The 26,495-nt window shown below is 37.0% G+C and overlaps 1 protein-coding gene across 2 annotated transcripts in view; it reads right to left on the minus strand.

Annotated features, from left to right (window-relative positions):
* Window positions 1-26,495, minus strand: part of KCNT2 (potassium sodium-activated channel subfamily T member 2) — a 368,079-nt gene that overhangs the window by 54,658 nt on the left and 286,926 nt on the right. The window contains exons 19-21 of one of the 2 annotated variants that reach the window (XM_004619919.2): window positions 25,268-25,440; window positions 16,662-16,733; window positions 13,270-13,404 (exon numbers count right to left, since the gene is read on the minus strand). In XM_004619919.2, the coding sequence (XP_004619976.1) occupies window positions 13,270-13,404; window positions 16,662-16,733; window positions 25,268-25,440 (380 nt within the window). Of the gene's footprint in view, window positions 1-13,269; window positions 13,405-16,661; window positions 16,790-25,267; window positions 25,441-26,495 lie in introns of both variants that reach the window. The other variant, XM_055144870.1, reaches the window with a different exon arrangement.

Below are 26,495 nucleotides of genomic sequence, written 5' to 3' on the forward strand. Positions count from 1 at the left end.
TTATCTTAGCTATTAACATTTTAGTAAAGTAATATTGTAATTAAAATTAACACGAAGGACTGGAGAGATAACTCAATAGGCTGAGTATATGCTTTGCATGTGGGGGAGCTGGGTTTGAATCTTTGGCATCACATGTTCCCCTGAGTGGCTCTTGTGGAGCTACCCCTGAGCACAGAGCTGGGGGTAGCCCCTGAACACTGCCCGATCCCCTCCTGCTCTTTTGCAACTCTCCCAAATGAATAAATATATATATATTATATATATATACACATTATATATATATATGCTATTCTAGTTTTACTGTTTCTTATAGTTTATTTTTATTTGTAACATAGTTACAATTATTTTAACCTTACGGGTTTGACTTTTTCAATCAAGTTAACTTTTATGGATTTGATGTTTTTATTTTTGGGGAACTCAGGGAGCCCAGATGCCCCTTCTAGGGATTTTTAGCCAGCTGGACCTGTGGCTCAATGTGGGGCCCGGGGGGGCCAGGGCGGCAGTGCTGCCTGGGTCCTGAGCACAGAGGATTAGTTGGACCACCGCGATGGTGCTCAGGCATGTCCAGGGCCATCCCAGGGTTTCACAACTTCACCCAGCAACGTTCAGGGCTTCCTGCAGTGACAGGGAGCAAACCAGAATGGGCTGTATGCAACGCATGTATCATAAGCTGACTCTTCTGTAGTATATTTGATTATATCAGATTTTTAACTTTGTTGAAAGGAAAACAGTACTGCAAGATGGTTTAACTTGTGTAATAAATAAAGACCTAAAACCATTCTTTGATGTTTTCAATTATTATGATTTTTTTTATTAAGGCGTTGTGGTCTGGGGCTGCTGGGGGTGCAGCCTGGTCAGTCTGAGGGGACTGCAGAGAGGAAGGATCCAGCTCATTCCACGATCCTTAGAAAACTTAAGTATACAAAACAGTGCCCACCACTGCCATGGCATTTACAGTTATCATGGCAGCCCATGACTGTGAACACATATGATCAGTACCTCAGTCCCAGGCGTTTGTGGGGAGGGTGGGAAGGAAAGGAAAGCAGGGAGTAATACGGATAACTGGTGTCTCTCTCGGACCCCCCACTCACTGTGCCTAAGGGGATTGTCTTCTCTACTTGCATTCTTCCTTAAACTCAACACTAGGTTCCTCTGCTTTTTTTTTTTTTTTTTTTTTTTTTTTTTTTTTTTTGCTTTTTGGGTTACACCTGGCGATGCACAGGGGTTACTCCTGGCTCTGCACTCAGGAATTATCCCTGGCGGTGCTCAGGGGACCATATGGGATGCTGGGAATTGAACCCGAGTTGGCCACATGCAAGGCAAACGCCCTACCCACTCTGCTATCACTCCAGCCCCCGGTTCTTCTGCATTTTTGAATAAAGGCTCACTTTGTGAGCCTCTAGTTATCTTCTTAACTAGATCTTTTTTTAAAATTATTTTTGCTTTTTGGGTCACACCTGACAGTTCTCAGGGGTTATTCCTTGCTCTGCACTAAGGATTTACTCCTGGTGGTGCTCGGGGGACCATATGGGATGCTGGGGATCGAACCTGGGACGGCCACATGCAAGGCAAATATCCTACTGGCTCCAGTCCCTTAACTAGTTCTTATCCCCAGTAAAATCCTGTTTGGGGATACTGAAAAATAGGGAACCACAGGCTCTGCGTGCTGGTGTTCCTCAAGCTTCATCCCTCAGGTGTGTCAGTAGAATACAGCAGTAAATCACTTATAAAGGTTGCTGCAGAGGTCATCCTGGCCAAGCTAATGCAGAAATCTCTAGTCCAAGCAAAAGGCAATCCATGATGATAAGTGTATTCTATAATTTTGCATGCTCAAGTGTTTCCATTGACAGTTAATCAGTCTCTTCCCAGTTAGCTAAATTTTCGAACACAAAGGAGAACTCCCAAAATATTTTCATAGTAAAACAAACCAATTCAAGGAAATTTTACTATAAATTATCCTTTAAACTTTACAAAACAAATTTAAAAAACTCAATAATCAAGGTCAGTATACCTTAATAACCTGGATTATCAAACTAAAATCTAAGTTAGAATGGCTAAAGTTTACAAAAATATAAGGAAAAAACAACCTATCCCAGAAATTCTTGTATAAAGAATTAGACCACTTAGGCTATAGCCGCACAAGGATCTCCTTGCTTATTTCTTTCCTCTTGTCTGTAAGTCAACATCTTTAGTTCCTATGGATCAAGGGCTTCTAGTCATTTTTAATTTGGTGCTGCCTGATTTGATTTGACTTCTGTACAAATGAGCTCTTAAAGTGCTTAATAAACTCCAGTTTATTTTTTAATACTAACCGGTATTTAATTCTGTAGTTCTTCTGCACTAAGTACTATTCTACCTGTACCCTAGAAAACCATTCTATTTTCAACTTCTGCAAAATTTTCTCAGACTGTCCTTTTTCTCACACAAACTCAGATCTGAAACTGTTTTTTCCACCCTGCTCCAATTCACAACAGGAAAGTGAAGCAATATTTCTTTCTTTTCATTAAAAAAAGAATAATGATAGGTATCAATGACATACAAAACATTGCCCAACTAGGGTATTTTGCTATGTCAATCTGATAGAGCTGTCTGAATTGGTTATTTTAAAAACAATTTGTTTTTAAATCATGAAGTGCCTAATTAACCTCAGATATAAGCCCTGGGTTCTTAACATATAAAAATATTTACTATATTCTAATGAACCTTGTTAGGTGAAACTTGAGCAAAAGAAAACTGGAAAATAGGAACTTACTTTTCTTCCAAATTGGAAATGAGAAATTCTCTTTTCAGCAGATTTTTTGTGCTGAGAAGATTGCAAAGGAAACAAGAGAACAGGGTAGCAGTATATGACCAGACAAAAACTTTATTTCCAAAACTCTAAGGTTTTCTGGAAAGGTCTGTGGAGGAGGTGGTAGACCAGTTGCATAAGATTTGAGGAATCTCTATCAAGTAGACGAGTGGAGATCATCTCTCGCTGAGCTGATTTGGGACCACAAGGAAAAGACCCTGTCCCAGAGAAGATTTGTTGCTGTTGCAGGCTGGAAGATAGGGGGTTCCTGCTAATGTATATTGGAGGGAAAGTGTCAGAAACTAAACCAGCGGGAAGACCTTTGATACAAAAGGCCTCCAAGAGGAGAGTCCATGGGCAGGCCCTGAGAGAAGATGAGCCCCAGTTGGAACAAAGGAACAAAGGCCACACAAAGAATAATCAGAGAAGACAATAAATTGCTTCTGGCTCACCTCTTTGGCAACCACTGCAGCAACGAACTGTCAGAGGGACAGTTTGGGGGACACGATGTAGACTATCCTGGCAGAGGAAGAGGCCTGGATAATGCTGCCCTGCCTGCATCTCCTTTCCTGATGTATAAACTTTCATACTTTAGGGTTCAGTTCCCCACGTTTGGGGTGAGCACTCTGCCATTTCCATTCTGGAGAAGCTCCTGTTCTCTCTTGCTCATGCATGGTCATCGACCTCTCTACTTCCTCCCTTTATTTTCCCAATAAGCTTGTTTTACTTAACTACTTGTCTCCTCCTGAAATTATTTTCTGAAAAGAGAGGTTGGGTAAGATAGATGACTCATTTTCTCTTTCTGCAAGGAGCATTTGCTCACTCCAGCCTGAGTTCATGCCTCCCCCAGAAATCGGGTGGTGGGGACCAGCTCCCATGCTGTGCAGAACACGTGGAAGCCAGGCACAGTGTGGTGGTTGCCTCATGGGGTTGGTGGTGGTAAATGAGTGTCTACTGTGGCTCACTGTAGACTTTCATCAGTCCCAAATTTCTCAGGACCCTCTCCAGGTGATAGGGGTGGGTAGAGAGACAAAGCGGTAGACCATCATCTCAAGGATGCTGTCCTTCTCCTCCCCATTTCACTTTTTTTCTGGGGGGGAAGGCCTGGATTTCAAACCAAGACTTTACAATCTCAAAGGCCCCACCATGCCCTCTGACCCCAGCATCAGTGCCAGAGTGTCTGTACTGATGGCTCCAAGATGGAACTGTGAACATCTAACACTGAACCATCCTGGGCTCTGTGTCAGTTTATATTAACTTTATTTTGTGACATGTCCCCCTTTGAAGTAGGTATTATTAATTCTTTTTACAGATAGAGGAATTGAAGCTCAGGGAGGTTAAATGATATGACCAAGGTCGCACCATTAGCTTCTCAGGTCATTTTTTCATTTCTAGCACTCGGATTGTATGGAATATTAGATTACTCAAGATGGCTCGGTTGAATTACAACACTTTCTCTGTTTCATCCGAGGGTTTGAGGACAGTGTATGGCTTCTGAATTTACTTATCATGGGATGGAGTAAAGCAGGAGAGTTCACCGAGGGACTTAACTATTAGAAGTTTTTGGGCAATTGGGGCTGGAGTGATAGCACAGTGGGTAGGACATTTGCTTTGCACATGGCCGACCCTGGTTTGATTCCTAGAATCCCATATGGTCCCCTGAGCACCGCCAGGAGTGATTCCTGAGTGCATGAGCCAGGAGTAACCCCTGTGCATCGCCGGGTGTGACCCAAAAAGAAAAAAAAAAAAAAGAAAAAAAAAGAGAATGTCAGAAGTTTTGGGGCAAAATTTGGGACTTGTGACTGGTCAGGGCTTCTCCCTGGCGTTCTAGTAGCTGGCATCACCTTTCCTGCCCGTAACTGCAGGGAGAGGCTGGCACAGTCAAGAGAGGCATCTGCCTGCCAATCTGAGGGCTTTTGAAACAGAATTATAATTGCCTTTCAGCGACCTTGGCTGCAATTTGGGCAAAACCTAGCCAAGAGCAAGATCTTACAGAGAGTGGCCTTGGGAGGGAGAGGAAAACCTACTCCTCTGCCAGCGAGTCCATAAAGGAACGTTCTCTTTGAGGAATGATACAAATTTGAGTAAATGTTCAGTTCAAGGTACCGCTCAAGTTGTTCAGTGCTTTGAAGTGAGGCTACTCATTTAGGTACAAAGCAAGACAGAGGCTGGCGGTGTATCCTTGGCTGAACATTGGGAGCACTGACCAGGTGCTCAACGATCTCTATATCCCTATTCTAAATTCTTGATGTCTTGAATATAAAGATTATTTTTGTGAACTGTCTTCATAGGGCTAGCTGGGAGGTCCTAGCAATGTGGATTAAAGAAGTCACTTGGACTCCAAACCCAAACAACTCAAAAGCATGAGAGCTGGAAACCTATTAACTTGCAAAATGAGAGGCTGGCAGCAGAGTGGGGCCTCTTAGGAGAAGAGAAACTGCAGCAAAACAAAAAGCCATAAAAAGAACATGAAAGAGGAACATCAAAGTTCTAAGCTCTTCCCACTGACAATACCCTAGCAACAGATCCTTGTCTGCCGAGAAAGTGCCAAATGGGGGCAGTTTGGATAAACCCTATAAAATTAACTTTACAGGGCACATCCCCCATTTGAGGAAGCTGCTGTATCTCCACTTTTGGGGATTTGCATTCCCTCATTTGCAGATCTCCTGGATTCAAACTGGGATGGGTACAATAACCAGCTCCCCCTCCCAAAAGTTAATGTCTCTGAATATGTTTCTCTTTCGTTCTCTTCCCTCATGTTAAATGAATAATATTTTATTTCACAATGTGTCTCTTTCTGAAATTATTTTCTCTGAGGAGGAGAAATAGGTCTGGAACCCTGAGCAATCTGGGCACCTGCCCTCAGGACTGGCTTTTCTTTCCCTGGGAAGAGCGATTATTTGCTCTAACCTGAGACAGCTCTTCCAGAGACCCAAGGTAGTGGGGTAGATGCTCCCACACCATGATGATCAATGGACCTTGGGTTTCCCACTGGGTCTGGTGGTACTCAAGGCCCCACACAGTCATGTGCTTGCATGGACTTTACAAATCTGGAACCTTCAGGCACTTTCCTGGGTGAGGAGGTGGGTCTAGCCACAGCGAGGTGGCAAGACCTTGTGTACCTCCAGCATACTTCTCTCACTCCCCACTTCACCCAAGTCACTGATAACATTAGATCGTATACTAAGGTGACCTGTAACATGTGGCCAATAACCCAGGAGAGCGACTTCTTTGGGGGAGCCACTTCTCCAGCCGGCAACAACATTCTATATAAGATTCAATTTCCACTGTTGGTGTTAAGTAAGGAAATGGCAAACAGTTTTTATGAGCCATCAAGATCACTATCCAGCTCTAAATAATAGATATGCTGTAGGGCACATATTGGGGACACCTGTCTGAATATTTTGAGAAGCAATACTCTGTATCTTCATTCCCAGACCACCTCCCATTCATACCCATATGCATAACAGATGAATTAATGAGATTTTCCTGACATTTATTTGACATTTTGGGGTTTGAGTGGACCAGAGGGATTATGAATGTGGCAAGAATAGAAATCTATCAACAGAATATATGTATTAGGAAACATAATTAGAAGTTCAAAGTAACCAATATAAGCTTCTAAATAACAGATTTAGTCTATCCCTCGCTGTCAAACTAGGATTGGGGTAGTTACATATATCAGGTATGAGCCAAAGCCCTCTTTTACTTTCTCTCCTCCTCACTTTTTTTTCTCCTGATCCCTAAAGCCAACAAGGATTGAAGATTTTTCTAACAAATTGCCCAGTAGTTTTAAAAGCTACAAATGTGGAAGTCAAAATGTTTTATATAAAAGTGGAATGTCAAAACAATCAAGTTAAAATGGCAAGGGCTCAAATAACTACACAGTTGTTTACAAATGCCAAAATAAAACAGCATCTCCCCACATAAAATAATACCATACTGTGATCTTAATGTGCCCAATATATACTGATACTCAGTATGATTCCAAGATTAATTGTTCCCCTAGTAATAACAGGGAAATCTAACTTCTTGCCAAACATCCTCATAAAGTGTGTGCATAGACATTTTTTGTGGTCACTGTATTTTAGAAATACCAATTTGAGGTCTTGTTTTTCTCACAAGCAATAGTGGCCAGTACTCTGTCTGAGGCAATGCTCTGAGTGATTCAGGCAATGCTCTGAGTGATTCTCAGAAAACGTCTTAGTCACTGCAATAACTTCGATGGGAAGATGCAATGCTCAGGAATGTCCTGGTTGCCTAGATTAAAGTTGACATTACACTTTAGAACTCTCCTGGCTAAAATCCCGAAGCCCATCAGTCCCAGCTCCTCTGCTACCTCTGACTAGCTTCAAAATACTTTCACATAAACAAAGTATTAGGTGCATGTGTTGGTTGCAGACGTATGCCAGGAATAGCTAGCATTCTACCTCACCACTTAGGGTGGTTCAACATGTTTTTAATCAGAAATAAAACATTTGGGGATTAAAACTGCTTCTGTTCCCATTAGTTTTACTAGTAGGTGACTCTCACATAAAGAAACTAATATCATGAAGATATGAGGATTAGCTCAGGTATTTTACACGCATCTTTGATAAAGTAAATTATTAGCCCAGGAAGGCACCATAGCTGCCTGGGGTGCCACATCAACAAACACAAACCTAAGTAACCTTGGAATCCTTCTAAATATCCCTTCTCTTCACTAGAAAGAGAGTATATCTGGTCTTCAGTACCCAAATTTCAACCCATGTTCTCTGCCTCTTGTTCCATATTTGTTTTCTTTTTGGGGGGATGGGTTGGGGTGAGGGGTAGTTTGTGCCAAATCCTGTGGTTCTCTGGGCTTACTCATGGCTTTGCACTCAGGGATCACTACAGGAAAAAGTTGGAATATAATATGGGGTGCCAGAGATTGAACCCGAGTCAGCCGTGTGCAAGGCAAGTGCCTTACCCACTACACTATCTCACCAGCTCATTTTCTTTCCTTTATTCTTTGATTAAAGCTTTCTTCTTTCTAAATTTGCTGCTATCTGGACCCTGTGGAATACTGTTAAAAGTGTGTTTATATTTGTCAAATGTTAAAGTTTGTTTATATCACCTCAATTGTCTTAAAATTGTGTTTATGAATGAGATTGAATCTGCTGAAAAACCAAGTATGCGGAACGTGTGACTGAAATCTCCAGGCTTCCAGAGTTGGGATGGGCCTTCCACCACACATCTCTCTGCGCTTCTGCTTTCCTGTCAGTCAAGCCCTTGAACTACCTCTGGGGACCATTTAAGTGAGTTTATGGCCGTGATTCAGACACACAAATCTTGGGAGAGAGCAGCTAGCGGCAGAGATGCCTTTGGACCCCCAAATCACCATCCAATTAAAAAAAATTTAACTCCAAGTCTAGCACACTATGAAAAAATTTTAGAATTCCAGGAGCATATGGCCGCAAAAGCTGATGCGCAACATTTCATGTAATTATGTCACTGATATACCAAGAGTAGCACATCACATTTGATGGGGTGTAAGGTTGAAGACAACCAATCTTGGTAAATAGCACACACGACTCAAACTCTAACAACAAGTTAATGATCTCTAACACAGGGACTCAATGGCTCCATGATGAGAAAAAACAATTTTCACAACTTTCCTCTAAGGGAACCTTTTTGATCATTTTTAGTCAATTATTCATAACAAGCAATACAAAATAAAATACTTAGCATTTGCCTTTTGGGCAGGCTTGGGTGGTGGTGGTAAAACTGGAAATAATGGTGGTGGGAAGGTATAGTGGTGGTGGGATTGGTGATGAAATAGTAAATGTAATCAATTACTGTGAAAAACTCCTTGAAAATGATTTTTTTTAAAAATTGTGTCAGAATAATTTGCCCTTGCATATGCCATATGTATGATCTAGTTCACTTAGAGATGGAATGCTAGCCTTGAAACCTAAGGGACCTGGGACCCAGCTTATGAATACTGGATTTCTGCTTCTGTGAGGCTTTTTGGTATGGGTAATTGACGGGATCCTACTTCGGGAATGTATCTGTCTGTAGGGAATTTCAGGCAAGGTGGAATTTCATGCAAGGTGGTAGGTATGTAAGTAGGGTAAAAAGTTAAGATTTGTGAATAACAGCAAAAGAAAGAGGGGGAAAAATGCTGAGATTAGAGTTAGCCCAGAGTAGTATCTGATAAGTATCAGTATCACCTATGTAGGCCTTTAAAAATCATCACTAATTGTGGCAGAAGCAGCTTTAGCAAAAATCATATTTAACCAGAAGAAAAATAATCAAGGAATGCAGAAAACATCACCTCATGGGTAGTAGCTGACTATAATTTTAATATGAAACAATTGAGACTACAAGCCTTGCTTATTTATTTAGATAAATGATATTTTATATATCATAGGGATCTAATATCTTACATTTTATTCTGTAGGACTGGAAAAATTTAGCAAGCATACTTAAATAGAATGATTTCTTAATGTTTCATAAAAATGTGTACCTTAACAAATGATATGTAGCTAGTGAAATAATAATGCCTTTGTACATCATTGGGTGGGGGTTAGAACATAAATAATTAGTTTGGGCATGCAGTAGTTATTCTGAAAATTCTGCTTACAATCATTCAGCCTGTATGTATGTATGCACCATATAAATCATGGAAAATTGAAAGCTGCTGACAGGTAACCTTAGAAGTTAAGGGATCTAAAGTTATTTGTTCATTAATTCTTTCTACAAGTGATTTCTTCTCAACAAGGAGCACAGCAAAGGGTTCCTCTGCAAGTTACCATCTGTGTATCTGCCCCGAGCAATTCTGGTCAATTTGTTTTAAATTGTTAATTAAAAATTTTGCATCTTTCAGCAAGAAGAGAATTTACTATTATTTTGGATCCAAAATAATTCATTCAGAGAACATATAATAAAAGCCAATCAATAAAAACCTCATTACAATAGAAATAAACTCACAGAAAGTTGAAAATGAAAATGAATGTTTAATCAAAAAGGCCCAGATTCTTTCTTATTAACGTTATAATTAGCTTCTGCCAAGTCTGGAGTTTTAAAACAAAAAGAAGTATGATTTTGCTTTATTCATGGGGTATAAATCTCATCCCTTCAATTAATTTCCCACTCTGCAATTTGCTATTTCATTCTTTGAAGAAATTGGAAATGTAGCTGTCATATTTTAAATATGTGCTGTGCTACCTTTAAATTTACTGTGTAGTACAGATCAATAACTAGTTAGATATTCCAGGTAAATACCCACATTCAATAATGTTTTGAGGATGTATTTAAACCTCTGGACTAAAAGGTTTTTATGTCCAGGGTAAATTTTTTTAACTATGTGACAAATTGTTTATACAGTAGAATTATACAGTATTTGCATCAATATGTTAAGGTAGATTAATTACATTCTATAAGCATATTATACATAAATAAAACTAAGTGTTTGTGTTTCTTGGGGCTGTTCATACCAGCTGTGTCCTGGAGTTACTCTCAGCCCTGTGCTGGGGGCTGCAGGAGGCAGAGCACAGGGTGCCAAAGATTGAACCCAGGTTTTATGGATGCAAAACATGTGCTTTCCTTCCTCTTTTATTATTTGTTTGTATATTAATTTTTTATTTAATTTTATTTAGAAAAATTTTTTTATTAGTGAATCACTGTGAGGTACAGGTACAAACTTATGAACTTCCATGTTTGCATTTCAGTCATACAGTGATCGTTTGCATCCCTCCACCAGTGCCCATTCTCCTCCACCAATGTTCCCTGTATCCCTCCCACCACCCCCACCCCAACCCCCACCACTCCACCCTGTTTCTGTGGCAGGGCATTCCTTTTTGTTCTCTCTCCGTTGGGGTGTTGTGGTTTGCAATAGAGGTATTGAGTGGCCATCATGTTTGCTCTATAGTCTACTTTCGGCACACATCTTCCAACCCAAATGGATCCTCCCAACATTCCCTACTAGGTGTTCCCTTCTCTATCTCAGCTGCCTTTTCCCCCAGCATGTAAGGCCAGTTTCCAAGCGGTGGGGCAGACCTCCTGGTCCTTATCTCTACTACTCCTGGGTATTATTTTTTTTTAATGAATCACCTTGAGATACAGCTACAGACTTACAAACTTTCATTATGTTTCAGTCATACAATGATCGAGAACCCAACCCTCCATCAGTGCCCATTCTCCACCACCAATGATCCCAGTATCCCTCCCGCCACCCCACCCCATCCTCCTTGCCTCTGTGGCAGGCACATTTCCTTTTACACTCTCTCTCTTTCTGGGTGTTATGGTTTGCAATATGGGTACTAATTGGCCATCATGTTCGGTTCATAGTCTACTTTCAGTACACATCTCCCATCCTGAGCGAACCCTCCAACAAGTCATGAAATTTGCATATACGTGGATTGACATGGAGAGTATCATGCTAAGCAAAATAAGTCAGAGAGAGAGGGACAGACATAGAATGACTGCACTCCTTGAGGAATATAAAGTAACATAATGGGAAACTAACACCCACGGATAGTAGAGATAAGGGCCAGGAGGATTGCTTCATGGCCTGGAAGCTGGCTTCACAGGCTGGCAGAAAAGGCAGCTGAGAGAGAATGGACCACCAAGTAAATGATGCTTGGAGAACTTGCTTGGGATGGGAGATATGTACTGAAAGTGATTTCCTTCTGAGCCTCATGTTAGGCCCTCATAAACAAGTTTTGCAAAGATTAAGAAAATACACTAGGGGGCTGAAGAGGTAGTGCAGGGGTTACAGTGCTTGCCTTGCCCATAGTTTACCCAAGTTATATTTATGTTTTTGTTTTGGGGTAATACCTGGCAATGCTCAGGGGTTGCTCCTGACAATGCACTCAGGAATTACTCCTGGTGGTGCTCAGGGGACCATACTAGATGCCAAGAATCAACTGGTGGGCCATGCACAAGTCAAACACCCTGCCTGCTGTACTATCTCTAGCCCTCGCCCCTGGCACTGCATGTAGTACCCTGAGTTATGTGAGGAGTGATTCCTGAGCACAAAACCAGGAGTAAGCTTTAAGCATCACCAGCTATGCCCCAAAACAAAATAGAAAAGAAAAGAAATGCACTAATGAATAAAGTTGTGATACAGAAGGACCAGACACTGTCTGATTCCCCACCTCTCACCCCCCGCACCTCAGGATCTGGCACTGGTAGTCCTGGAGTGACTATATCTAGGACAAAAAATTAAAAGAATAACAACGAAAGATAAATTTAAAAAGTCATTGTCTATGGGATTCTTGGGGATAGTGGTACCAGGTGAAATTTATTTACTACAATATTTGTTGTTGCAAGGTCCATGGTCTGAAAGTTATAATTACATTACTAATAGTTATAAGATCAAACACTTATCAAGTAACTGCAGACTAAGTGTGTGCTACAGAATTACATGTTTTAAAATATCAAAAAACAACCTTGTGCCTTGTGATTAAGACACAGAGGGTTAGGAAAGGAAACCAATTTGCCTCCTATCATCATCTAATTATGTAGCATTCAAATTTGGATCATTTTCTCCTGAACTATGAATTCAGGTAATCAGATAATGACCCTCAATATATGCTTTTCTACCAAATAAAGGTAGAGTGAAAAGACATGATGATAGAATTCAAATAGTTTAATTTCATTATTTCATAGCTCATGTATATCTTGGAGTTATGTGTATTTTAAATTGGTATAAGAATCATTTTACATATATCATGCAAACACTTGATTTTTAAAGGATAAATAAATAATCAATAAACTTTGATTATTGCATAGGCTTTTCTCTTGCTAAGGACACTGGGTCTTACCTACAATGATCACATAAAGAATTCCATTCTGGATGAGTTTGATGAATGAAAGATAGGAAAACAGTCACAAGGATGCAATGACTTTGCTCCTAACATGACTATATTCCCTATTGGGCAGACTGGCTTGTTTAGTCCTTACTGACCATTATGGAAACAGATACCTGTGACCACTACTAGGCAAAGGCATTGAGACCAAAATTAGGGGCCAGAGATGTGGTTCAAGTGAATACTATCACCTTGCACCTGTGAAACCCAGGGTTTGATTTCTGTACCCAGAAATTCTCTCAGGACTAGCTGAAGTGACCTGGGGAGCACAAAGAATCTCTGGGTGTATCTCGCGAGCAAACAAATCAAAGCCCAGACCATGCATGGGATGTCACAAATCTATGTTGATTCAGTTGTTTTAAAACCATACAAGAAATTCAATTGAGTATAGAATGAGTTTTTAAAGGAATTTTCAATACCTGACATTAAAACACTGATGTCCACAGTGCAATTTACATATTTTGTTATGATTACAATTAAATAAATAAATGAACATAACCTGTGTGTATTGAATGAAATAAACCTGTATGTTTATTTCTTTGGCACTTTGGCACAGAGTCAAATGGCTTACAATGCTAATGTAATGTAATGTAATGGCTTACAATACAATGCCAAGTAAACAGCCAGACCAGTGCTCCAGACATTTACCTGAAAAGGGTCTGCACATTCACAATTGTTTTGGCATCTGCCATGTAGTCTTCCTCGGCACTCATGGTGCTCTCTTTGTCCACAACCACCATGTTGGCAGCAAAAGTCACTCCACACCTGAGTAGATCGTCTAGACTTTGATAGAAATCAACAGACAGAAAAGAATTTCATTAAATCACAGTCCTAGGATGGGTGCTAAGATCTGCTTGCCCCCTGAAGATGGATAGATAGCGCTTAAGGGTGGCATTCATAAAGTGTGCATCATTAGGTGTCAATGGGAATTATTGGTAAAATATTCTGTTCTCATGCCAAATAATTGATACTGTGAGACTCTTTATGCTTTCTTTAGATCTTAACTGTTGCAAAATCATATACATTAATATTGCTAGGTTGTGCAAATAAAATCAATTTGGCAATGACACTGAAATAGAGTATGTTAGAACTTTGTTTTTATAGCGGACATTCTATTTCAAAAACACCATTTATATATTTTTAAATCCTTCATGTGCTTCTGTTAAACTATAAATGAATACTTACTCTATTAATTTAAATGGTCAAGTCTAAAAAGCTGTAGAATTTATATTTGAAAGTGTCTCTTTTGTGTATATGAAAACAATGTGCTATATATTGGTTCTGGACAGTCAAAAACATGTGAAGTATGTCATCATCAGTTGTATTCAAGTCAACCTAAGTTTTTAAAAAAGCGATTGAATAAGCTGGTTTCTTTGGGTGCATAAAGTCCTATGAGCTGAAAGAGGGTAAGTCAATCTTCTCTATAACTGATGAAAACTTGACCTAACATCTCCCACTGAATTCAGAGAAAATGTTCCCAATAGCACTGAATCAAGTAAATCATCATCCTTACTGTCTTCGTTTCATATACACTAAAAAAATATCGGTCTGAATAAGGGAGATTAAACTTAACTACCGAAAGAGTGTCGTAAGTACAGTGTCGACTACAGACATAAAAAAATTGTGTGAACCAATTTTCTCTTTTATTTTAAAAGAGAAAGTGTAAAGCAAAAAAAAAAAAAAAGTTCCATTTAGACTTTTTGACTTTTTTTTCCCACTTAGATGCTGAAATGATCGAGGGCATTCCCTGAGGATCTTTTCCACGTACATAATTGGATTGGTTGACTAGCCATGACATGTTAGAAGAAATACTTTTCCTTTACAGGAAGGCAGGAGGCAGTTCTTACTCTGTTATAAGGCGAGAGAGTATTACCAAAGCTTTGAGTCCAAGATCCCCAGGAGTCCAGAAAAAATATTTCGCTTGAATCAGGAACAATGTTCTGTGGCAGAGATTTTATGGCTAAAACTGTGGAAACAGAATGTTATTCCAGATAAATTTCCTATGGTGAGAGGGACTGGACCATAACATCCGATCAATATCTGACTGAACCTTAGGGCCTACGAAGACTTGGGGGCTTCTTTCATCTAGCAAACTCATCATAATCGTTCTTACGCTAACTAGAATACATTTTTTTAAAAGGTAAGTGAAATTATAAAGTGAATGTGCTGTGGCTCCTTATAGGCCATAAAAGTAATGTCTGAATTGTATTTCTTCAATTCACCTTATCATAATGTAATGCTTCTTATATTTTACACTCATCATTTTTACAGCCCAATAAAAAAAAAATTACTCCCTAGTGACTTCTATACTGGAAAAGGAAAAAAATAAAATTGTAAGAAGTAAGCTCATTGCAAAGGATTCACAGGCAGAAATGGTGATAAGGAGATAATTTTATCAGTAATGAATGAAGTTGAAATTAGTATTGTTAAAAACTTCACTGAGGTTACGAGTGAAACAGCTATCACTCCCTGCACTGGTATATGCATATATCCATTCTATATTAAAAATACTGGATGTTGTGTTTTACAAATAACCCTAGATTATTTTAGTAATTGTGCATTTAAATCTACATAAAAATATAACATTTAAAAATGACATTTCTACATTGAAACATTTCTGTTTAGCATATCTTAACTTTATTATTTCAATATTTAATTGGTTCTTAATTTTGTTATGTTTTTTCTTTTTTGTAAAAGTAGATTATGAAGCTAGTTTTAAAACTTTGTATCCATGTTATTTTTCCCATAGCCTTTTCTTTTTTTCAGCGTGATTGCTTTACACTTTTTCGCCACCAGATGGCGACCTCCAAAAAAAGTAATCACGAGTACAGACTACCTGGCAAAACTCTTTCCTGACTTTTAAGATTTCCTATGCTAATAGTGTGAGTGTATGAGTATGAGGGAGTGTTTGTAAATTTGTTTTGACTCGTTCAGATGCTTTGTTCTGTTTTACTTGTAAGGGAAATTTCAAGCATGAGCAAAGAGGAGAACTGTGCAGTGAATCTCTGCGCACCCAGCGCCCAGCTTCAATAATTATGCAACCAATACTACACTTATAATCCAATAATCTGATCATTTAAATTATTTTCTTTCATATTCTTTCACCATATTTTACAGAGAAAAGTTCAGTTCAAAGTTAACATCAGAAAATGTAGATGGCAGGTTTACTCTTTAACTTTTAAGCTAGTTGTTTAGTACTATGACAACCAAAAGTGGAAATCTAATCTGTGTAGCATGGAGGGTAAACAGTCTGTTTCAATTTCTGTGTATCTAATCCACAGTCAATAACTGCATCCAAGTTATGAGGATTTTTTTTCATTTTCTATGGAATTAAATAAAAGCATGACAGTTCCCAATTAATAATTTTTAGCACTTTATTTTGAAGACTCTGGCTGACTTATCTTTTAACTGGAGAAACAAAGCAGAAGCATCTTTTATCAAATTTAGTTTTAAAATTGCCCTTAAAATGGAAAATTGATATATATCAATATATAATATGTTGATGCACATAAAATGATCTATATTTTAACACTAGAGAATTGCACATTCTCAACTTTTATTAACAAATATTTTAAAAGGTATAGAGTAACATATGTTATAAGAATAAAATCAATTCTTGCATATATAATTTATAAATCTGAACTAAAACATTTCAAAATTATTTGGAAAGTCCTCAGAAGTTGTGACACTTATATGAAGGCGTCACAATGCTGAACTCTTTAGTGTCCTGTACCATTATGTCAAGAGTAAATCATGTTTTAATTGTAGACAAAACAAAACAGAATTAAGTTTCTAAAATCTGAACAAAATAGACATTATTGACATGCAGCAAGATTTGCTTTAAATCAACAACATAACAGTACTATTTATAAAGTTTAAATACAAGGTATATCACACAAGGACATAAGCTTTGCATGCAAACTATCATATTTGCAAATACTACAAGGGCAAATAACACTCCTCATGCAACAAAAGGGCACAGCACAAGACAAATCACAGGACACCACACTAGTTAGTGCACCAAAGATTTTGTCACCTACTTGTCAATAGAGCCCACCATGTAGTAAACCATTGGAAACCAACAGATTGCATCCAGAAAATGCATATCTGGCCTAAGTAGCAGATGGGTTACAAAATGAAACACAATGTCACAACAGCGGTAGCACTTCTGGGGAAAGGAAGTAAGTTGTCTTAGTTGGCATTTTCAAAACTAAAGCTGATGTGCCTTTTTATTACCAATAACAAAAAAACATCATTTGTACTTGTTATGAATAATACAACATACCCAGAATTATAAGAAGAACAACTCAACTGTAGATCTGCTTTTGAAATCAGAAACATTATGGCATAATTTTACACAAAATATGAAAACACGACTTTCGATTATGACTAAAATACCTTACCAACAGATTTAAAAGTGATTTATGTAGAGGGCTAAGTCATAAAATGAGAAAATAATAATTATTTTTCCCAGATGACTCAAAGCATAACAAGCCAAACTAACATAAATATTAGCAACTGTCCCTAGGAAGATAGAAAACTGCATGTCCTTTAATATAGAAACGTGTCAATAGATACAGCATATATACCCACACAAATACCTACTATATAAGTATAAAAATTCACCTTCCATTGATTTACTTGATATATACTGTTGAACAAGTATTAGGTGTAGCTGAAATCTTCACTTATGTGAACATTTCAGTAAAGAATCATAAATCTGAAAGCTTCTTTAGAAATCTCTTAATCATTTTCTTCCTTTTGTAAAATAATTAATTTTCATGTATCTATTTGCTAAGTACATATGCATATAAAATATTTAATACAGATATTTTAACATGCTCATTTATATACAAAAGAGAATATTATATTAATTTCATCTATAAAATTATACTTTTGGGAGTTCATGGCCAAAAGCACACATCATATTAGATGTTTTAATCGAAAAGTAAAACCATTGCATTCGGATGCAGACGTGGAGAATATTTAACAGAAATGATGTTTAATTTGATGTTGGTTGAATGAGAAGTGAGAATTTATAAAATATAAGGAGAGGGAAATTATAGGGAAAATTATATACATCCCATGTATTTATTCTTGTTAGATGAAGTCTTTTCCTCTGGTTTATTTTATTCCTGTAAAACATCATCTGATCTGATTACACTCTAAAGTAAAAGAGTGTTCAATATGTGAGACTCAAAAAGACGTTTCACAGAAACATTATGAATAGATTGAGTTTCTCCGATTCTCAAATTTCGTTGCAGCAATTTAAAGTGTCTCTTAATATTACAGACATCAGATCATGTAAAAATCTTCCATTATTCTTTTTATAAGATATTTTCGCATTTGTTATGAATAATTATGATTTATTTTCAGCACCTTGATTTATAATACTGATAAGGAAGTTTTGGCATTCATTTAGCATTCACTTTTATCATTTAATCTAAGACTCATAAAAGGTTTATTGGTGAATCATAGGCCATAATTTTTTTTTAATGTTTGCATAGTAATTTTCAGCAAATATTACGACAATACACATTCATGGTACAAGCTTTGATTGTGTCTTCTGGTTCTCAGTGTACACTAATTTGCTGCTTAAAAAGGAGGCCAGAGACCAGAGAGAGAGCACAGTGGTTAAGGTACTTGCCATGCACCTGGTTGATGGCGGTTTGATTCCTGGCGCTGCATATGGTCTTATGAGCAGCACCAGAAATGTTTCCTGAGAACAGACTCAGGAAGCTGGGTGTGTGTGGCCCAACAACTGAAAAGGAAAAAATAAATTAAGTTTCCCTTCCTTCCTTCTTTCTTCCTTCCTTCTTTCATATGTGACATGTTATAACAATAAAATAAATAAATATATTACATATAAATATTGGTTTGGGTGCCCAGGGGCTATGCCTGTGGGATGTCCTCGTGGTATTCAGGTGACCACACAGTCTTGGGGATTGAACCCAGACCTCCTGCATGTAGCTTGTGCTCCAGCCCGAAGCTCTCTCCCCAGCTCCAAAGGGCAGTTCCTTTTTTTTTTTTTTTTTTGCAGAAACTGATTTAAGATTATTCATAGAGCTTCTAGCTGTCTTGAATGAAGGAGTACATGTGAGGAAGTGTCACAGGGCTTCAGGCAGCATGGAGATTTTGTGATCTAGAAATACATTTTCCCTATCAAGAATCTCCGCGGCTGGCTTGGTTCTGTAACTCCTTATTGTTACTTGGATATATCTACCCAGGCCAAGATAACATCCCATAGAATCTTATTCTTTCAAATTCACATTTTAATCACTTAGGATTCTTTTTATTTATTTATTTATATTTTTGCAGGGAGGACTGGGGTGGGTAGTGGAATGGGAGCCACATGTCATTCTGCTCAGGGCTTACTCGTGGCTTCATACTTAGGGATCACACCCAGTGGGACACAGGGATGCCTATAGGGTGCAGGAGACTGAACCCAAGCCGGCCATATGCAAAGTAAAGTGCCCTAATCCTGTACTATCTTTCTGGCCCCAACCCTTCAATTTCTTTCTAACTTTACTTTTTTATTTTGGGCCACTGGGTACTCTGGGTCTACTCCTGGCTCTCTCCCAATGGTGCTCTGGGGACCATATGGGATGGCAGAGATCAAACCCAGGTCAGCTTTGGTAAGGCAATGCCCTACTTGCTATACTATGACTCCGGCCCCAACAATTCAATTTCATAATGCTACCTTCTCGATTTGTTCTTTTGATGTATCCTGTAGTCTCGTCACAGTACTAAATTTTTTGACTAAGTCTATTTAATAAAAGCTATTGATACTACTTTGTATAATAGGAAGTACTGGGGTCTTTGGGTATAAAGTAAATCCTGTAGTTAATCACCTTATCAGAGTTAAAATATAAGTTTGTTGTTCTTGATCAAGTGAAGTCATTAAAGATATCTGCACATCAAAACACCACCTTGTTTTAGGAAACTCATAAATGTTAATTCACATGCAATTATGCCAGATATTTTATTCACATTGTGAAAGAAATCTTCTACAATCTTAGAAATGACTTTAACATCTGTACTCTATGAGTCACCCATACATAGTTTCATGATTCATTCTTAGATGGATTTAGCTCTGTTAGAAGGTAAATCAGTTTCCCGAAACCTAGAATATATGTAATCTTCATAAGCTTAGTCAATGTTGGGAGCCCTAATAGGCTCTCTGCAAAATTTAACTTGAATAACATTGTTAAATTTTACAAGCTTGGTTTGAATCGGCCAGCAATCTCTGCAAAATTTAACTTGGATAACAAATAAGATTCATCTCCTCCTTCTACGCATAAAGGCAGTTGAAAAGAAAGTCAGAAAAAATAGTGACAATTTCCACAGATTGAATAGGCTATAATTTAAAAAGGCAAAAACTTGTGGCAGTAAACTGCTTAAGTAATGAAAAAGTAACATGACTCATGGCACGGGCTCTTTTTCATTATTTTGGAGTGTAGGGCATACAGCCAGGGCCACACACCAACAAGCCATGCGCTGTGCTGTTAAAGCCACATCTCAGTCCCATGTCAGAGCCTCAGAGTTAACTTTTCTTTTCTAATTATCCAGTGACAAGCATAAACTAATTGGCAAGCATAGTATAATTCATTAATTGGCGAATATAAACTTTGAATTGCAAAACACTATTATTGGATAGCATTGAATATAAAAGCACACATATAAAAGGAGATGTCCCCCTCCTATGATATAAACCCAAAGTACTGATGAAGGGGACATTAAACAATTTAAAGCATCGATACAACTGAATGAAATGTATATAATTTTTCTGTTTGACTTCTCAGTGGAGAAAGCCTCTAGTGAGTTACATTAAAGCAATGACAATTATTGACAGATTTAATTATAAATTTTATCACGGAGGGATTAATTTAAAAACTTTATCACAAAAAAGTTTTAACTTATAAGATAAATTAATGAAAACTCATTCCTTATAAGTAAATTTGCTTGATATACAAACAAATCTTACAAATAAGAAAAAGATAAGCATGATAAAAATTGATCTAGGACAGACTACTCATAGATCAAATCAGGAAAAAAAAGGAAACATGCTATAACTAATTAGTAATACAAGAAACAAAATTCAACAAACATAAAAGTAATCAATGTTAGTAAACAGAAGGAAAATTGGCACAACATTGATTAGTATCCTAACCATGACTTATGTAGAAAAATAGCTACTTATGAGTCTAAAAATCATGTCCTCACAAGGTGTAAAATCTGTGCCCATTCTTTATAAAATTGTCATTATATGCAATTATTAAATAGCCACCAATTGCTAAGAAGTGAAAATGTTTGTGACTTTAACATAATCTGTAAAACTGGTTTTAAATAACTAGAATGAACATAATTTTCTTGCTTCAAATTAAAGAAATGAATATTTTAGGCCTTTATGATATTCTTTATTTTCTTAGAATTATTCCACTTCTAAGTAGCTTATTTCTTTATACACATAGACAAAAATACACATATATTTACATATATATGTCATTTTTGTTTTGTTATGGGGTCCTACCCAGTGGACTCGGGGGCGACTCCTGCTTCTGTGTTTGGGGGTTGGCCCTGGTGGTGTTGAGTGGCAGGGACTGACAGGGCCTCCTGCATGCCGTGCATGTGCTTCGTGTGCCGAGCTGTTTCTCTGGTCCTACATACATTATTTAATCTCAACTACTTAAAATAAATTTCCGTTATTGTTCATAGGGATTTCACTGAAAATACACTCACTGGTTTGAATAGGATAATGCCATCTTCCTAACCGAAGAAGGGAATTCCCATTTCCTGTCTGCCTTTCATGGGCCAGAATACCCACATCACACATGCATCATCACATAGAGTTCAAAATAACTTAAGAAGAAAGGTCTAGTGATCGCACAAATGAGAAAACTGAGACAATGAAATTCAACAGTTAGCCCTAGGTATATCAGGAAAATAAGCACAGACCGTTTCTCAGGTCTGTCCAAACCCCCAAACTGAAAGCTTTTAATAGCAATAGTGGTATTACTGTAGGATAACCATATTTTGTGAAACAAATCTTATCATTACTTGTGAAATAAGCTGAATTAAAGTTTCCTCAGCACCATTTGTATGAAGGTTGAGTTCAATAGAAGGGCAGTGTAGCAAGATGGAGGTAAAAGCTAGGAAAATAAGGTTGGCCCATAACTTGTCTAATACACCTCAAAAAAAAGTTTTACACTTATCTTTTCCATTTCTCACATGAAGTGGTATCACCAGATGACTAGCAACCTTGAAGGTTATGACTGTAATCAAAACATTTAAAGCGAGATGGTACCACAGAAGATCACATAGAATGAATTGCCGACTACCTAGTACTGAGCAACTTTAATGAGCATGTCCAAATGCAAGACTCTTTCCATTGTGGATAGGGTTTATTTAATTACCCATATGAATTCTTGAAGATTTTCTATTTGAAATATGATGAACAGTTACTTTTATATTATGGATATAAAATTATAAATTTAGTTTGTATTAAAAACTCATATTTGTGCCACTTGTTATTGTTATGCTTTATTGCTACTCTTTCAGTAAAATTTTAAGTAGCCTTTACTTGAGTATTATTTTCTGCAATGTTGGTGCAGATTTGCTTTGCACAGAGCTGATCCAGGTTCTACCCCTGACATCCTATGAAGTTCCCTGAGCACCACCAGGAGTGATCCTTGAGCACAGAGCCAGGAGTAAGCCTTGAGCATTGCTGGGTGAAGCCCCAAAATGAAATAAACACATAAATAAACAAACAATAAAGTTCATTATACCAAATTAATAATTCGAAAGAGCACAGTGTACAAATTCTTATTCTGAGAAAGCAATGCATTTCTTTGTAACACTGTAGAACAGACTATCAAATATTAGCTATGAGGGTATAATAGGTTTTTTTATTGCTTAAAACCAAAGTGTATTATCTAAAACTTTCTAGAACATTATGTACTATATTTAGTTTTTATTTTCTTATTCTTGACCAAACGATCAGAGGACAACAAATAAAAATACTGACGCCAGTTTTGGGAAGTACACAGGAAACTAACAGATTCTCACAGTAAGCTTTTTATTTTATCTCACTGAAATGATGCCATATCCCACCAAATAGTAAATGATAAACATCATATGAATAGCTGCATTCCAAAATATAAGTCATTATGATGGTAACAATGGAACTATAAATTTTGCATTATTAAGTTTCTCAGTATATGTCACGATAAATTATCACTATATGATATGGATGTTTCTTATGAGAATAAAAACTAAAATAAAGCCAAAGTCTGATTGCTGAGAAATAATAAAATTGCAGCAGTTATTACATTATAGAGAATTTTGAAGTAAAGAATATTCACTTAATTAATATTTATGGTCTTGTTAAAATAAAATATCATGACAAAAAGACTACATCTAGTGGCTAGAGAGACATTACAGACCACAGGGCACTTGCATTGCACATGTTCCATCGGGTTTATTCCCCAGTGAACCCTATGGTTCCCTGAGCCCCAACAGGAGTGATTCCTGAGGAAAAAGTCAGGAGTAAGCACTGAGCTCACCAGTATTGAAGAAAAAGAGTCCTCAGACCTTTGTGTGACTTATCAAGTTTTAAAAATTAATTGTAGGGGGAAAAAAACAATAGAATGCTTTGATTCTGAGAAAAATTCAATCAACCATTCCATAATCTAGCAGACATTGACAATCAGAATTGGATCCTGAAATATGCTCACTAGTATAACCATATGTAGAGGGACTGGCTTAGACACAGATATTCCAAATATGCATTAAGTGTTCGAGTCAAGGACAGACACTTAAGCTGTACCCATTTGCTCACTCAGCTCATGAGGTGGAAAAAGGAGGACCTGTGACTCTGAGATAGGACACAGACCGAGTATAATTCTGTTCCAAGGAATTAATATACTCCCAATTACAGGAAGGCATTTTTGTGGGAAAGATATTTATTACTGGGGAATATATTTCTATTTTGAATTCATGTAAAGTAAAAAAAGGGCAACTACAACCTTTTGATATAGAAAAAAGGATGTTCTAAGCATGGACCCACCTCATTATTTTCAAACCTCATTGTTTCTGGAATCTGGATGGGAGATGATTTACTTTGTTTCAAGTCGGACACGATGGATCTCAGGCTATTACTTTGCATATATCTCTAATTTTCCATTTTTATCTTTAAGGAAATGGACTTGTCATAAGCAGAAAGCACTTAAATCTGATGTGCATTCATCCATGCTATTTATCAAGCATCGCTTGATGTGATAGCTCAGCCCTTCCCTTACAGGTTCTTACTAGCAAAAATTCATAACTGAGGCCATGTTCAAAGGCCTTTGAGGTCTTGGTCGTGAGTGGAACTTTGTTGAATATTCATGACAATTCAATTGTCATGACTATTTTGCAACCAAGCTTCATTCTCATAAAATTAATCATAATCTTTTACTTATCTGACAATGTATGCAAGTATCTTTCCCCCACCACATCTAAATTTACCTCATCTTTTCTGATATGCCAAGGTGATATAAAACTAGAATTCAGTCATCCTCCTGGCATATTCTTCCATGGTTCAAGCATTAGAATTTATTTTTTACAATAATGATAAGAAAAAAAGATAAAACCACAAGGATCTTATAATATGCAAAGGGAGTCCATTGGATATACTGGAAGGTAATTTGTTTGGTAAAACATCTTCTGGAAAATTTTATTATTTATTTATTTTGGTTATATCCCAGCTATGTGCAAGGGTATTAGTGGTGTTGTGGATTCAACATGGATCCCCACATACAAGCTTTGGGTCTTGGGGACATTTCCTGGCCCTTGACAAATTTTAGAGGCAAAGACCCGGCAATGATTTGGGCATTATTCATTTTTTTCCTGAAATTTGCTTCATTTTACAATTTTAGAGAAGAGTGATTGGATCCTGAAGTATGATCACTAGCTACTAATTTCAAGTCACAAAGAATACCATAATTTTGGGATATAAGAGCCAATCGGACATTCACTGACCTATATTTTATATTTGCATAAAAATTTTGGAATGCTTAGTATTCATGTTTCAAAAATGTATAGCAATTCAACATTTAAAAAATGAATGACCATGGTAACACATTACTCATACATGCTATGTTACAGAATGTCTGTTGAAAGAGTGGAGTAATCAAAACAATTTATGAAAATGTGTCATGGTATAACATATAAAAGCAGATCATTAAAATGCTTATCTTATAGTTAATGGTTCTTTGGAAAGACAACAAAATTGTCCAGCTTTGGCAGAGATTTTTCCAGGCTAGTTGATTAATTTAAAGAAAATTACTGTTATTATTTCAGTGGCGCGTTTCCCACTGGCTATTAAATAGATGACCACTTGCAAAATAGTTTAAAATAAAGAGCTGGGAGTATTCAAGTGATGTTTTAAGTAGTAGTTGTGAAGTATAACCATAATCTATGATTGTTTTGTACCATGGCACAAAATCCATCTCTTGATGTATTTATTTTGTACCATAGCACAAAATTTATCCCCAGATGAATCATGTGCCATAATGTATCTGATTTCAGGTATTGTAAGCAAGTTAAACTATTTTGTATATAATGCTAAAGTTCTTTTTCTTATTTGTGTATTTTAAAATATACTTACGGATTATCCAACAGCAGTACTATGGGATTAAGTTCTTTCTTTGGTCTATAATATGCCCTGAGAGGAACAATAAAATTATACAATCCATTTCCAGCTGTTTCAGCTGCAACTATAATTAGCTTATTTTTGAATCCATAGGCTTTTGCATCCTCATAGTAGTTATGCTGGCAACTCTGGAGAAGAAAAATTATACAAAAAATGCCATTTTTATACTCCACTCAGCTTTGGTGACAAATTTTAGGATATATGGAAATAATCTCACCTAGTAGATTACTTTCTCACAAATTTAAAATAGCTACATTTTTCTATGCCTAGTTGTTCAGCCCACTTTAAAAAGGCAAAGGTGTGTGCATGAACAAGACGAAACAATTGCAACTAGAGAGCTTGATGCAGGGAAGAAGTCTGAACTATGTGTGCATACATTCTTTTGGAAACTAAATTTTATTGTTAGATGACTTCTGAGTATCTATATTTTAAAATTATAACAATGTACACATATCAAAATAATTATATATAAAAACAAAAATGTATGATAGGCCACAAATATGTATATTTTTCCACAATAGTCCAAAAAGCTAGAAAAAAATATCATCTTTCTCTTCCAGTTTGTGGAAAAGAGTAGTTAAATAACATTGAGATATTCCAAATTCTGAATAGACGAAACGACAGAAAATCTAAAGGGAATTTTTGTTCTGAAAATTCTTCGCTTTTGAGAATTGTTCTTTTTTTTGAGACATAATTCAATAGGCTTTTTCGTCTTTATAAAACTCCTGAACAAAAGTAGAATTTTTAATTTATTTAGATCGGAATTAGTTCTTTGTAAATTGATCAACTCCAGAATGTTCTCTGCCTTTACTTAGAGAAGAAAAAATACAAAACTATTATGAGAACAGGTACCACAAGTCAGAAGAAACAAAGAATACTAAACTTAAACTCACAGAGACTCCAGATTTTTATATCATTAGATCTAAGTTCAGAATGTAAAATGAGTATTTTTAATATATTTGAAAATGAAAGAGCATAATTACAGCATTGGAGAAAGAACAAGCAATTAGCCTATGATCTTCAGAAAAAAAGAACAATTTAAAATATTGACGCAAAAGATAGTTTAAATCTCTCTCACTGAGATGCATAGTTAGGAGAGTGCTCAGAAAGCCCTAAAGTCAAGAACCTCATGGAGACACAAGACATAATCTGAAAAAGAGCCATCGCCCAGCTACCAGATCCC

The sequence above is a fragment of the Sorex araneus genome, chromosome 7 (assembly GCF_027595985.1).
Source record: "Sorex araneus isolate mSorAra2 chromosome 7, mSorAra2.pri, whole genome shotgun sequence".
NCBI classification, from domain to species: Eukaryota; Metazoa; Chordata; class Mammalia; order Eulipotyphla; family Soricidae; genus Sorex; species Sorex araneus.